Source organism: Herpailurus yagouaroundi, unplaced genomic scaffold (genome assembly GCF_014898765.1).
Source record: "Herpailurus yagouaroundi ecotype Mexico unplaced genomic scaffold, PumYag 203, whole genome shotgun sequence".
In the NCBI taxonomy this organism is placed as follows: domain Eukaryota; kingdom Metazoa; phylum Chordata; class Mammalia; order Carnivora; family Felidae; genus Herpailurus; species Herpailurus yagouaroundi.
In genome coordinates, this window is record NW_024412434.1 from 5268012 (window position 1) to 5282070 (window position 14059).

Sequence of the window (14059 nt, forward strand, 5' to 3'; positions counted from 1 at the left end):
TAAATAGTAATTTCTAAAGTCACATTAAGGAGACATCACACTTATTCCTTACTTGTAAGAGTTTTATCCTGAATCCACGTTGAATTTTATCAAATGGTCTGTGGAGAGGATTATGTGAATCTGTTAATGTAAAGAATTATAGTATGAGAGTTCCTAAAGATGGACTTTCTTAACATTTCTGGGTTTTTTTCTGATTTACTTCCTTAGTACAGTGCTAGATTTGATTACTAATGTTTTACTTAGTATATTTTCATTTATAACCAAGGTTGGTTTATAATTTTCTTCCATTTAGAATAACGCTAGTCTTATAAACTGTGTTGAAGCATTTCAATTTTTTTTTCATGTTTATTTTGAGAGACAACATGAGTAGGGCAGTGGCAGAGACAGAGTAGAGAGAGAATCCCAAGCGTGCTCCACTTTGTCAGCCCAGAGCCTGATGTGGGGCTCGAACTCACATGAGATCATGACCTGAGCCAAAATCGAGGAGTTGGGCACCCAACCAACTGTGCCACCCAGGCGCCCCGAAGCATTTCAGTTTTTTTTAAGTAGAAAAACTGTTTAAATTTTTTTTTTCAGCATTTATTTATTTTTGGGACAGAGAGAGAGCATGAACGGGGGAGGGGCAGAGAGAGAGGGAGACACAGAATCGGAAACAGACTCCAGGCTCTGAGCCATCAACCCAGAGCCTGACGCAGGGCTCGAACTCCCGGACCGCGAGATCGTGACCTGGCTGAAGTCGGACGCTTAACCGACTGCGCCACCCAGGCGCCCCTAAATTTGCACTGTTTAAATAACAGGACTTGGTGGTTTCTTAAAGATAGAGTAGAATTTTCTATCAGTAGAATTTTCTATGAACATCTTTTAGAAAATGGCTGTCTCTTGGCTCTTTGTTTCCCTAAGTCTAGTAACATATCAGGAGCAAAGTAAGAATTTCTTTTAACACTTGTTGAATAAATATTCTCTAGAAAAGGTTCTGGGAAATGATTTGCTACATAGAATTATTTGTTGTATTAACAGAGTTCATTGTAGTCAGAGAAAAACATTGTTACCTTGGCTAATTCACCAGGATATGGAATTACTCTCAAAGAGAAATACTGCATGGAAATCTGTCTTCATGGATAGATTTTCTTCATAGAAAGATGCTGTTTGGTGGTAGTCTAAATTCACAGCTAACATTTCAAGGAAAACAGTCTTAATTTGTATCGTTGTGCATAATTACTATGTGTAAAAAAACCAAGGTAACAATTTTACATATGTATTCATGTTTGGAGTTATTTTACTGTTTTCTCTTTTAAATCTTATTCTTTGATTTAGATTCATTATAATTACTTTATAGGCAGGTAATATTTTAGAAGTTAAAGTACTTTAATTTTAATATAACTGACTCTGTATCCATCCACATTTCCCTTTTTAAATTCAGTATTTTTAAGCATTCATAAAACTCTGGGTACATTATAGATGTAATTAAACATCTGCATATAGTGCTAGGATTTATATAGTAAAGCAGTGGTTCTCAGTCAAGGTTAGTTTTGTCCCCAGGGGACATTTGGCAATGTCTGGAGACTTTTTAGTTGACACAGTGGGGGAATGCTGCTATCATCTAGTGGGTGGAGGCCAGAGATACCAGTAAACATTTTGTAACACACAAGATAGACCCCCCACAGCAAAGAATTATTAGTCCCAAAATGTTATGGTGCCCAGGTTGAGACACCCTGTGGTAAAAGGAAAGATAAATATACAAATATGAATACACAGTGTAGAAAGGTGTTCTCAGACATGTGCTTTTTTTCTTCAGCTATTAGAATTTTAAATTCAGTCATAGTGTCCTTATGCAAAGTGTCTGAAGAATATTCTGCTCTTGACTGACATCTAGTGAGACATTAAAAAATAAAAAGTAAAGCTGGAAGTTGAGATTAAGCATGTAAATCAGTTCCTGCTAATGCTTATTTTTCCACTGTTAGGAAATTCACAAAGGAGGAATCTAGGAAGAGATTAAATGATTTGTTTATGGCAACTGAGAAATTATTAGTTGAGAAGGAATAGAATGTAGTAAACTCTTAGCTGAAGAATTTATCTCCTTTATCTTTCACTTATGTATTCCTGATTTAATATTAGAGCTTAGAACGTAAAATCTTTCTTTTGGTAGTTTTTTGAGTTACCCAGGTGTAAGGCTTTTTGTGTTATAAAAGATTGTCTGAAATGATAGACTTTTAGAGACAAAGGAGACTGGTGTGATTTAATCTGATCCCCTCATATACAGAGATGTAAAAAATCAGTTTTGGAGAGATGAGGTGATCTAATCCAACGTCATACAACTTGTTAGTGCCAGATCTTGAACTGAAACCCACAGATGCTGACTTCTAGTGCACGATTCTTTTAGGATAAGGAAAAGTTACTAAGTACACTTTGGATTCTATTTGAAACTTTTATGTTTTCTTTAACCAAATCATGAATATTAATACCATTGCATTGCTTTTTCTTTAGAAAGAATATATACATCTGTATGTATGTTTTAAATAAATTTGTATGTATTTTCTGTGTCTCACGTTTCATTCAATTTTTATTTGTAAATGTTATGCCAGTTTAAACATGAATATTTCACATTTTCCACAGGCCACAACCCCTCCAAATCAAGGACGCCCAGATTCTCCTGTCTATGCTAATCTACAAGAACTGAAAATATCCCAGTCTGCGCTCCCCCCGCTGCCTGGGAGCCCAGCAATTCAGATTAACGGAGAATGGGAAACTCATAAAGATAGTTCAGGGCGATGTTATTACTATAACAGAGGAACACAGGAAAGAACCTGGAAACCACCTCGTTGGACTCGGGACACAAGCATAAGCAAAGGAGATTTCCAGAGTCCAGGAGACCAAGAGGTATGAGTGATTAAGGAAATCAACCAGTGACTTACCAAATTTTCTCTGTTTCTATTATTCAGGATAAAAGAAGTGAATAGGTTTGTTTCTTGGTATTAAAATAGTAGAACACTTGAAATCTCTAAGATACTAAATGTTCTTTCCAAGTTTCATTATATTAATGCTACTTTCTAATATCTAACTAATAGACAGTAGCTAACCTTATAATGTACTTACTAGTTCCAGAATTAACTCAAAGTTGCTTAGTGCCAGTTATAGAAGATACTAATTTGGTTATTGTTATTGCTGAATCAGTGACATTTTATAGAAAAAGGAAAGAAAATACAGATATGACTTAGCCAAACAAATAAAAACAAAGTTATTAACTGGTTAAAACAGACATTTTTCTGTATTGGTGTGGTATGACTAAGATACTTTCCCAGTTTTTGTCAGTCAGAGGTACAACATCACTTTTTATTTATATGTAAGGAAAACGAGTAAATGTAATCCTTTGCTATAAATTAGCCACCCTGTAAAGTTTGACCGTTCACTTTCAAGTCATTATTTTCTCTATCAAGTGTTCATTCTACCTGTCCCCTACCTTTGTTTCACCTCTTTGAGGCTGGTGCAGTGAACTTGGCCAGCCATATTTTGAGTAACTCTCATGTCAGAAGTCTGGAGGGATTCCTTAGGACTGTTCAAACATGCAGGAGAGGCTTGGGTAGAATTGATAGAACGGAATTAAAGTCTCCTGTTTGATAGACGGAAGCCCCTATGCCCGCATAGGACACCTTGGTCTTACAGAAAGTAGCTGGATTGTGTAATAAAAACAGAACTCCAGTCACATAGGAGCTGGAAAAATCAGGTAGCACATCTTGTATTTAGCAGAATCTAAAAGCTTTTTGTAGTTAATAACTCCTCTTGTCCTATTTTTCATTTGGTTATTTATAGCTTTGGTTTGGTGGTAACTTGTACTTTTAGTGTTCAAGAATGATATCGAGAATAGTGAGAGAAATTTGCTCATGTGTTAGTATAATAAGAAAATGTTGGGAAAATTATTTGAATTGTAGATCTAGAAAGATTTAAAATTATATTGTCCTGTGTATGAATAATAAAGTAAAATCTAATAGTTTGGAAGAATTAGGGATTAAATTAAATTATAGAATAATTTAAAGGAATTTGAAGTATACACAGGAATTTTCAGTATGTTTTTTAGCTTTCCATTTTAATAAATACATGAGATTGATTTGTACATGAGAGTCTCAGTCTCTGCACAGATTGTTTCAAAATAGTTATTTCCATAGTAGCTGGAGCACGTTTTCCAGTAACCTCATGAGAAAGGTTGCATACATTATATAATATTGAGACTTTATGTGTGAAAATGTTTATATATTTTTTTAATGTTTATTTATTTATTTTGAGAGAACGAGAAGGGGAGGGGCAAAGAGGCAAGAATCCCAAGTAGGCTCAGCACTGTCAGCATAGAGCCCATCGCAGGGCTCCATCTCAAAAAGCATGAGATCATGACCTGAGCTGAAGTTAAGAGTCCGCTGCTTAACTGACTGAGCCACCCAGGTGCCCCAAGAAGGTTTATATTCTGCTCTTATATTTAATTGATAGCTTGCCTGAGTGAGTATAGAATTCTAGGTTGGAAATCATTTTTTCTCAAAATCGGAAAGCATTTTGAACTTTACTTTATGGCCATATGGATCAACTGCTTGTAGGGAGTCTCCAATGTCAGAACATTAGGTCTTTCCTTTTAGACTAATGAGTCTTCACAGAAGTCTTAAAATCTTCCAGGAAAGTAAGGGTTGCCAGGGTCTTGGTAGTCAGCATTTAGTGTGCGTTTAGTCTCTCCTCTTTCTGCTTGGTACTCATGTCCCAGTTGTGCGTGTTGTCTTTCAAATCAGAATCTTTTTTCCCTCTTAAGAGGGAGTGAATTCCTGTACTTCTGCTGGGAAAAGGGAAGGGTGCACACCTAGTGGTCAGGCCTGAAGGAAAGGGATTCTGGCAATTTTAGTGCTCGTTGCAATACCCTCTCTTCATCCCCAGTTCAAAGAGGACCTAATACTGTCAGTTCCTGAGCCATTTGAAGATTCTGCTCTGTAAAGTGGTTGGATTTCACTTCCCTCTCCAACTCCACCCACTACCCCCACCATTTTAGACTTTGCTCTTTGCAGATAATTTAGTCTTTTGTTCATCTGCTTCTCAGCGTCCAGAGTTTTGTGACTGTTGTCTCTTCTTGTGTTCTCCCTGTTCTTGGGAGTTTAGGTCTTTTTATTAAAGCATATTTGAGTACTTCTAGTGGGGATTGAGAGGAAATAAGTGTTCAATCATCCATCTAATTCAGGCTTATTATTTTAGTGTTTAGCTAGAACAGTTCTCAGCTGGAGATGGTTTTGCCTCCTGGTGACACTCCATGTCTGGGGACATTTTTGGTTGTTAGAACTCGGGGAGGGCTATTGGCGTTGATTGGGTGGGTAGAAGCCAGAGGTGCTATCAAACACCCTATGATATGAAAGAAAGCTCCCACAATGAAGAATTATCTGGTCCTAAATGTCAGTAGTGCTGCTGTTGAGAACCCTGCCGTATAAGTGTTAAGGTGCATGTATATCAAAGTCTAAAGTCAGTATCTTCTTGCTCTTTAAAGCCATACAAGAACCGTGTGCTGTTTGCTGTTCTTGTCTTTTATTTCTGTTTTTAGCCCTTTCTTTGTACATGGTGTCTCTTAAAATTTGTCCTTGTATTTAGCACTTTCTTTTCTCACACTCCTTCATGCAAATTAGATATCTTGGTTAACTTTTGGTTAACTACTGTCTTAAGTATGTACTTTTAAATTTTCTTAGTGAAGATTTATTAGTGATAGAATCTAGTTTTGTCTGAAAATTTAATTTTCCTCATTTTTGAAGAATATCTTTACTTGATAAACAGTTCTGAGTTGACTGTTTTTTCCTAGTTCACTGACTATTTTATTCTCCTGTTTTCAGGCTTTCATTGTTGATATTGCAAATTCAGCTCTCAGTTTGATTGTCATTCCTTGTCTCTTCTCGCTGGCAGCTCTTAAATTCCATGTCTGTAATTTTCCTATGATGTGATTAGGTGAGGGTATCTTTATTTCCTGCCAGGGTTTTTTTGAGGTTTTTGAACTTGAGGAGCCCTGTCTTTGATTAGTTCTAGAAAATTCTTGGTCATCTATATATAGCCTCTGTCCCATTTTCTCTTTCCTCTCATTCTGGAACTTTGATTAGAGGAACATTTAATCTGCTTACATTGGTCATGTCTCTTGATTTCCCTTATACTTGTGTATTGTATCTCTAGGTCTCTCTGTGCTTCTCAATTTTTAGATGCAGTTCCAGTTCACTATTCTTCACCTTTATTTGTTTTTGCATCTTTTTTCTGTAAGTTTATTTATTTTGAGAGAGACAGAGACAGTGTGAGCAGGAGAGGGCAGGGAAAGGGAGACATAGAATCCCAAGCAAGCTCTGTACTGACAGTCCCAATAGGGGGCTCAAACTTACAAATGGTGAGATCGTGACCTGAGCCGAGATTAAGAGTTGGACACTGAACCGACTGAGCCACCCAGGATCCCCCTTCTTTATTTGATATTAAACCAATCCTTGAATTTTAAAAACCTGTTAGTTTTTATTTATCTGGGGGAGCTTCTCCATCTTGTTGCTTTGGAAAGTTTTAAACCTAAAGAATAGAATAGTGAACATCCATATACTAGATAGCCTTATTAGTCAAGATTTACCAGTTTTAAATTTTGCTACATTTGCTTTATTTCTCTCCCTCCTTCTGCTCTCTACCCTCCAGTAATTTTCTTCTGAACCTTTTGGATAAGACAACATAATATTTTATTTTCTAAGGATAAGGACATTTTCTAGCAAAACTTTTTTTTTTGGTGAAAAATAATTTATCATACTCAAGTTTAATATTGGAATACTATTTAATACATAGTTAATATTCAGTGTTTCTCATTTGTCAAGTAATATCCTTTACATTTTTTTTCCTGCAATAAAAGATCCAGTAAAGGATCATATATTTCATTTGTCCTATCTTTCTTTAGTCTTTTATTTTTTATAATTCTAGTATATAAAGTCTTTAAGAGTTGGATTATGCTGCTTTTTTGCTGACTCTAACTTACAGTGTTTTGTTTCACATCTTGTCTGTGTGTGTGTATTTTAAGATGAGATTATAGTTCATATATAGGAAGTCTTTAGTGCTGGGGTTGACAGTCTGTTCCATCAGAGAGGATTTGCTTTTGTTTCTGCCAGGAAGTTAGTATCCTGTGAACATTTGAAACTGAATTTTCAGCTTTAGTTTTTATAGGCCACCTAGGTACTAGTAATTTGGATTGCATGAAGACTGGTTTGTGGCTGGAGATTCTCCCATTTTCCCTCCCATTCTTCCATTATTTGGGAAGATTCCCGTGATTTCTCTTGTGTGGAATAAAGGGACAAAATTTGTTTCTGGTTAACTGATAATCTGAGGGTATAATTCTTTGGGGTCCCAGTTCTTTATTTTCAGGGGGGAGTTCTGTTAGACTCCCTACTTTTGGTAGTCTTGAGTTCGGTTTCCCAATGCTTCATGACTTTGAAAAGTAATGTTCTAGTTTGGGGATTGGCAAATGCCTTCAAAGAGAAAGCTGGTCTTTATATTCTACTTATACTTTTGGATTCTTGCTTCTACTTAGTTTTGACTTCTGAGTATTTCTTAGTCAGTTTCTTGCTTCTTGATAATTTTTTAAAAAAATTCGGGGCACCTGGGTGGCTCAGTCTGTTAAGTGTCCAACTTCAGCTCAGGTCATGATCTCATGGTTCATGAGTTCGAGCCCCGCATCAGGCTCCTGTGCTGACAGCTCAGAGCCTGGAAACTGCTTTGGACTCTGTGTCTCCCTCTCTCTACCCCTACTCTGCTCGTTCTTTGTCTCTGTCGCTCTCAAAAATAAACTTTTTTTTTTTAAAGAATGTGTTAAAAAATTTAATATATTAGGGGTGCCTGGGTGGCTCCGTCAGTTAAGCGTCAGACTCTTGGATTTGACTCAGGTCATGATCCTACGGGTTTGTGAGATCGAGCCCCATATCAGGCTCTGTGTTGACACAGTCCTTGCTTGGGATTCACTCTCTGCTCCTCCCCTGCTCATTTTCTCTCTCAAAATAAATAAACTTAAAAAAAATTAATATTTTAAATTGTTTTAATCCAGGTACCCATTTCAGTACCTCCCTGTCATTCCCCTGTAAATGGGACATCTGTGTAGCCCCCTTTATTTCTACTAGGCCATGTTTGCTGCAAAATATATACCCCAAAGTTACTGAGCTAAGTATGCTGCTGAATGGAGTTATGAGTATATAACACAGTTAACATTGACAATGCTTGCCAAAAATAATCTAACTTTTATTTAATTGCCACTAAATAGCTCCTTTCTAGCAGTAAACAGTCAAGATCTTCAAAGCACTCCTGGTTCTGTAATGAAATACATTGAGATACTGGAGGTTTCTTTTCATGGAAGAAAGGAACATCTTACTGCACAAAAATTGGGAAATGATGGGAGCATTTTGCCAAGTAGAAAGTCATATTTACAAAAAAATTGATTTAGTAACTTTGTTTCCTAAATTAATTTTACTAGTTTTTTTTTTATTCAGGTATAATTAACATATAATATTTTGTTAGCTTCAGGTATACAACCTAATGGTTCAATATTGGTAAATATTATAAAATGATCACCACTATCTAGTTAATATCTGTCACCACTTGATTATAGAAGTTTTTGTCTTGTGATGAGAAGTTTTAATATCTACTCTCTTTGCAACTTTCACATATGCAAAACAGTATTATTAACTGTGGTTGCCATGCAGTACATTATATCCCCATGACTTACTCACTTTGTAACTGAATTTCGTGCCTTTTGTCTCCTTTGCTCATTCAACCTGCCTTCCCCATCTCTGGCAATCACCAGTTTGTTCTCTGCATCCATGAGCTTGTTTTGTTTGGTTTTGAGGACTCTACGTAAGTGAGATCATATAGTATTTGTCTTCTTGCTCTGATTTACTTCACTTAGCATAATGCCCTTAAGGTCCATCCATGTTGTCACAAATGGTAAAATTTCATTCTCTTTTAGGGCTGAATATTATTCTACTGTATAGATTTCTTTTCTCTATTTCTAAAAGATTTTATTGTACTTTGCCTACATGAACTTATATTTTAAGTGGCCTCAATTAAATAAAAATAAATTCTGATTTTTGCAATAAGTTTTCATTAAAAAAAATTCCTGTTACAGAACATATATAGCGCACTTTATGCAAGGCTTCTGTAAAGTTGTTTATGTCAGTTTTTGTGTTATGTTATTATTAGTATGTTTGTATCTTTAAGTTACTTCTAAAACATTGAGAATCTACACATTTTACTATTTTAGACCATTTAGTATTTTAGTATTCTGTGGTGGGAGAAAATGCAGTCTGATTAAGTAAGATATAATTGTAGAAACTATTTTACCTAAAAGTGACCCAGGAAAGGTCATTTGCACCTGAGAGTTAATCTAGTAAATATTTGTTGAATTAATGACATTTAAGGGCAGTAAGTAAATTGCTACTCACATTATGATACTTCTTGTTTGAAAAAAGCAGAGATTAGGTTTTCTCCATCTCAATCGCTTGTCTTATATGTCTGGATTCTCTCATGCTTTTATTTATTTTTATTTGTTTTTAAAATTTTTTAATGCTTATTTTTGAGAGAGAGAGAGACAGAGTGTGAGCAGGGGAAGGGCAGAGAGAGAGGGAGACACAGAATCTGAAGCTCCAGGCTGTGAGTTGTCATCACAGAGCCCCACACGGGGCTTGAACTCATGAACTGTGAGATACAACCTGAGCCAAAGTCGGAAGCGCAACCGACTGAGCCACCCAGGCGCCCCTCTCTCATGCTTTTAAAAGTAAAGTATACCTAAGTTACTTCCATACTGAATTTTTTCATCTATCATGTTTGAATTTTTTTAATATTATTTTTTCTTGTTTTGAAGTTCAGTTCCCAACCATCTTTTTTTTTTTTTTTTTTTAATTTTTTTTTTCAACGTTTATTTATTTTTGGGACAGAGAGAGACAGAGCATGAACGGGGGAGGGGCAGAGAGAGAGGGAGACACAGAATCGGAAACAGGCTCCAGGCTCTGAGCCATCAGCCCAGAGCCTGACGCGGGGCTCGAACTCCCGGACCGCGAGATTGTGACCTGGCTGAAGTCGGACGCCTAACCGACTGCGCCACCCAGGCGCCCCCCCAACCATCTTTAATAAACGTTTGGTTGAATGAGTTAGGAAATCTTGCCAATAATTTAGAATATAAAATACAGTATTATAAAACTAATGTCTCTTACCTCTCAGTTTCACACATTTAAAAAAATAATTCAAGATCTATTTTTTGAACACTGTCAGGCATTTGTCTAGGAACTTGTATATATAGGTGAGTGAGAATTTTTAAGAAACTCAGTCTAATGAAGTACCCTCATCCCCTATTTTGCTTACACATGGATGTGTATACCCATACACACATTCCTGTCAGTTTTTAACCTGATTTTGGTTCAAAAGCAGCATTAAATAGAAGGCAGCATTTTTATCTATCAGTCTGAAAACATTGTTTTCAGTTTTATTATAGAGAATTTTTCCAGGGTTGCATTATTGTGCTAAAATAACCATTATTAATTTCACCTTACCACTTACAGTGTACTCTTTGAAAGACTAACCATTTGTTTTGAAAATATTGAGATATAGTCAAGATATCTTAGTGCTTCAGCCAGATACAGTTTATTGCTTAGATTTGCAACTGCTGCATATATATTTTTTTTTTCAAAGAAGAAAAATACTTATGTTTCTGACTATTTATAGCTTCTTTCATCAGAAGAAAACTACCACAGCATTTGTTACAGCCAGTCAGATAGGCAGTGTGGTTCTCCTCCAAGGGGTTGGTCAGAAGAGTTGGATGAACGTGGTCATACCTTATATACCAGTGACTATACTAATGAAAAGGTACATTCTTTTTTTCTCATCTAGTTTTCTTGGCAGAATCTTCTCATAAAATAGTTGTGTACTCAAGTTTGGTATTTTAAAAACTCATGAAAATATTCTTTATTGTAATTTTGTAGTCATGGCAATTGACAACATGAAAACTCACTATAACTACTGATTCATGGTTTTAAACTTTATAATTACAGTGATTCTTGTGGTGTCAAAACCCATTTAAGACAAATCTTTATAAGAGTAGACCTATTGAGTGTCATTCTGTTTAAACTTCTTCAGTAAACATATTTCTTTGTATTTTGGGGGGGGGATGGTTTTTAGGAAATCGTTTTCTCAGCATGTGTCACTATGATATACCGCTTCACTTTCTATACTTTTTATTTTATAACCAAGTTACGTAAAACAAAAACCATGAATCTAGTTATTTTATGATTGATTAACTATTTTGGGAATGCATATTGAAATTTTATGTATTATATCTCGTGTCATCAGAGAAGGTAAGGTTGTGCTTGCCTAGAGAATAGACCTTTGGGAATAAGTGGAGATGGGCTTTTACCCCTCATTTCTGCTTTAATTATTTGACACTAGAACATAAGAAAACATTAGTTTTCATTTATTTCACAATTTTGTTTATATTAGCAGTGCTTAGTCTTTTGCCCCTCATATTCCCTGTATTATTTTATACGAAGTTTTATTAGTACTACTTAAATCATGTTGAGTAAGAAATTTGTTGGCTACAGGAGGTAATTCCTAAGGGTTTGCATTAAGTTTGGCTTAAATTGTTCAATAGTTTTTATATTTGAAGATTAAAAAAAATTTTCTCTTGTTAATTTCTCAACCTTGTTTTCAGAGTGAGTGTGGCTCTGTGTCTGGTGTATATGTGTATCTGTGTATCTTTGTTACATATTTCTTACATTAAGTGGTGCTTGACATTGGAACTAGCTTGACACACTGGAAGAAAGAGAGAGAAAAATTCAATTAAAGAAATTAATATTGAGTTTACTTATTTTTACCAAACTTAAAATACAAATCTATTAGTATAAGTTTGTAAATTTCTTTTATAGTGTTCTTGAGCAAGTAGAATAAAATTCCTACAAAAATATCTAATACCTCTGGTTGTATAAGCTTAAACTCACTTTTACTTAAATTGAAAAAGTAACACCTATTTTGTTTTTATAGTGGCTCAAGCATGTTGATGATCAAGGTAGACAATATTACTACAGTGCAGATGGATCTCGGTCAGAATGGGAATTGCCAAAGGTAATAAACCTTAACACTGAATTTCTGTTTTAAAAAAATTTTTTTTTTCAATGTTTTTAATTTTATTTTTGGGACAGAGAGAGACAGAGCATGAACGGGGGAGGGGCAGAGAGAGAGGGAGACACAGAATCGGAAACAGGCTCCAGGCTCTGAGCCATCAGCCCAGAGCCCAATGCGGGGCTCGAACTCCCGGACCGCGAGATCGTGACCTGGCTGAAGTCGGACGCTTAACCGACTGCGCCACCCAGGCGCCCCTGAATTTCTGTTTTAAATAGCAGATAAAATATTATCTGAAAATGGCTTCAGCAGATTTACTTAAAATTTTTATTCAACCTTTAAAGCCAAGACTTTTTTTTCAGAATTCACTGAGAATCTTTTTGGTAAATTTTTCTAAGATGTGTATTATCTTTATAATACTATATAGTACTGATAATTTCTATTCAAAAATTCTGGTTTAACTTGAAATCAGTTTTTCATCGTTCCTAGAGATAAGCATCCCCTTCAGTGCCAATAATGACATCTTATACTTAGTTATCTTGAATATATTGAATTTTCTACGTGAGGTTGATTTTACGTTTAATCTTTTTTTTTTTTTTTTTTTTTTAGTGTTTATTTATTTTTGAGGGAGGATAGAACACACGAAAGTGGGGGGTGGGCAGAGACAGAGGGACAGAGGATCCAGAGCTGGCTCTGCACTGACAGCAGCAAGCCTGACGCAGGGCTCGAACTCACAAACCGTGAAATCATGACCTGAGCCAAAGTCAGATACTTTACCGACTGAGCCATCCAAGTGCCCCTAATCTTTTTTTTTTTTTTTTCAGGAGGAAAAAAAAAAGCTCAATATTCCAGTTTATTCTCATATGTAAATATGTGTTGTAATTGTGTCAGTAATTAGCAGCATGTGCTGATAAGATATTCTGGTCTCTCACTGGATATCTCCTTTCAGATAAGTACACTAGGGCTGAGTTTAAAAGGCAGCAGGTAGGGGCGCCTGGGTTGCACAGTCGGTTAAGCGTCTGACTTCAGCCAGGTCACGATCTCGCGGTCCGTGGGTTCGAGCCCCGCATCGGGCTCTGGGCTGATGGCTCAGAGCCTGGAGCCTGTTTCCGATTCTGTGTCTCCCTCTCTCTCTGCTCCTCCCCCGTTCATGCTCTGTCTCTCTCTGTCCCAAAAATAAATAAACGTTGAAAAAAAAATTAAAAAAAAAATAAAGAAATAAAAGGCAGCAGGTTTCAGAGTGGTCATGTACTTGTCACTAGTAGTATTGAGATCATTTTAAATGATATCGAGCAGGCTTTAAATTTTAATTGGTATATTATTTTGATGTTTTAGAAAACAGCCATAGTCAGCAGACGTATCTGTAGTGTTAATTATCAGGTAAACTTCAGTTTTTAAAAAAATTTGTCTCTTTACCAAAGTCAGTCAATTTAAAGAAAAGTATTAGTATAAAGATACATATAGAAAAACTCACTATGTGTTACTAAATTGAAGATTGGGAAACACTATCTAGTAAAGTAGTAATGATGGTGGTTTCTTCCTATGTGAAGGTTATCTGCCTCTAATTCTTTTATGAAATTATAAGGGTTGGTATTAGTAGAAAAAGATGAACCGCTTGTACTTGACTTTTAAGAACATCTTTGGGGCCTATCTTGAGCCACTAGCATAAGAACTCCATTATAAGTCTGACAGCTTTTATTTTTAGTATTATCTTTTAATTTTGAGAGAGAGAGAGAGAGAGAGAGAATATGAATCACAAGCAAGCTCCATGCTATCGGCGTAGAGCCTGACCTGGGGCTCGATCTCATGAACCGTGAGATCATAACCTGAGCTGGAATAAAGAGTCAGACACTGGGGCGCCTGGGTGGCGCAGTCGGTTAAGCGTCCGACTTCAGCCAGGTCACGATCTCGCGGTCCGTGAGTTCGAGCCCCGCGTCAGGCTCTG

At 36.1% G+C, this 14059-nt stretch overlaps 1 protein-coding gene across 5 annotated transcripts in view; it reads left to right on the top strand.

Moving 5' to 3' along the window:
- The window catches only part of ARHGAP12 (Rho GTPase activating protein 12), a 124465-nt gene that overhangs the window by 63791 nt on the left and 46615 nt on the right, over positions 1-14059 (top strand). For 4 of the 5 annotated variants that reach the window (XM_040451042.1, XM_040451039.1, XM_040451040.1 and 1 more), the window contains exons 4-6: positions 2614-2877; positions 10726-10866; positions 12037-12117. In XM_040451042.1, coding sequence (XP_040306976.1) covers positions 2614-2877; positions 10726-10866; positions 12037-12117 — 486 coding nt within the window. The remainder of the gene's footprint in view (positions 1-2613; positions 2878-10725; positions 10867-12036; positions 12118-14059) is intronic. The other variant, XM_040451043.1, reaches the window with a different exon arrangement.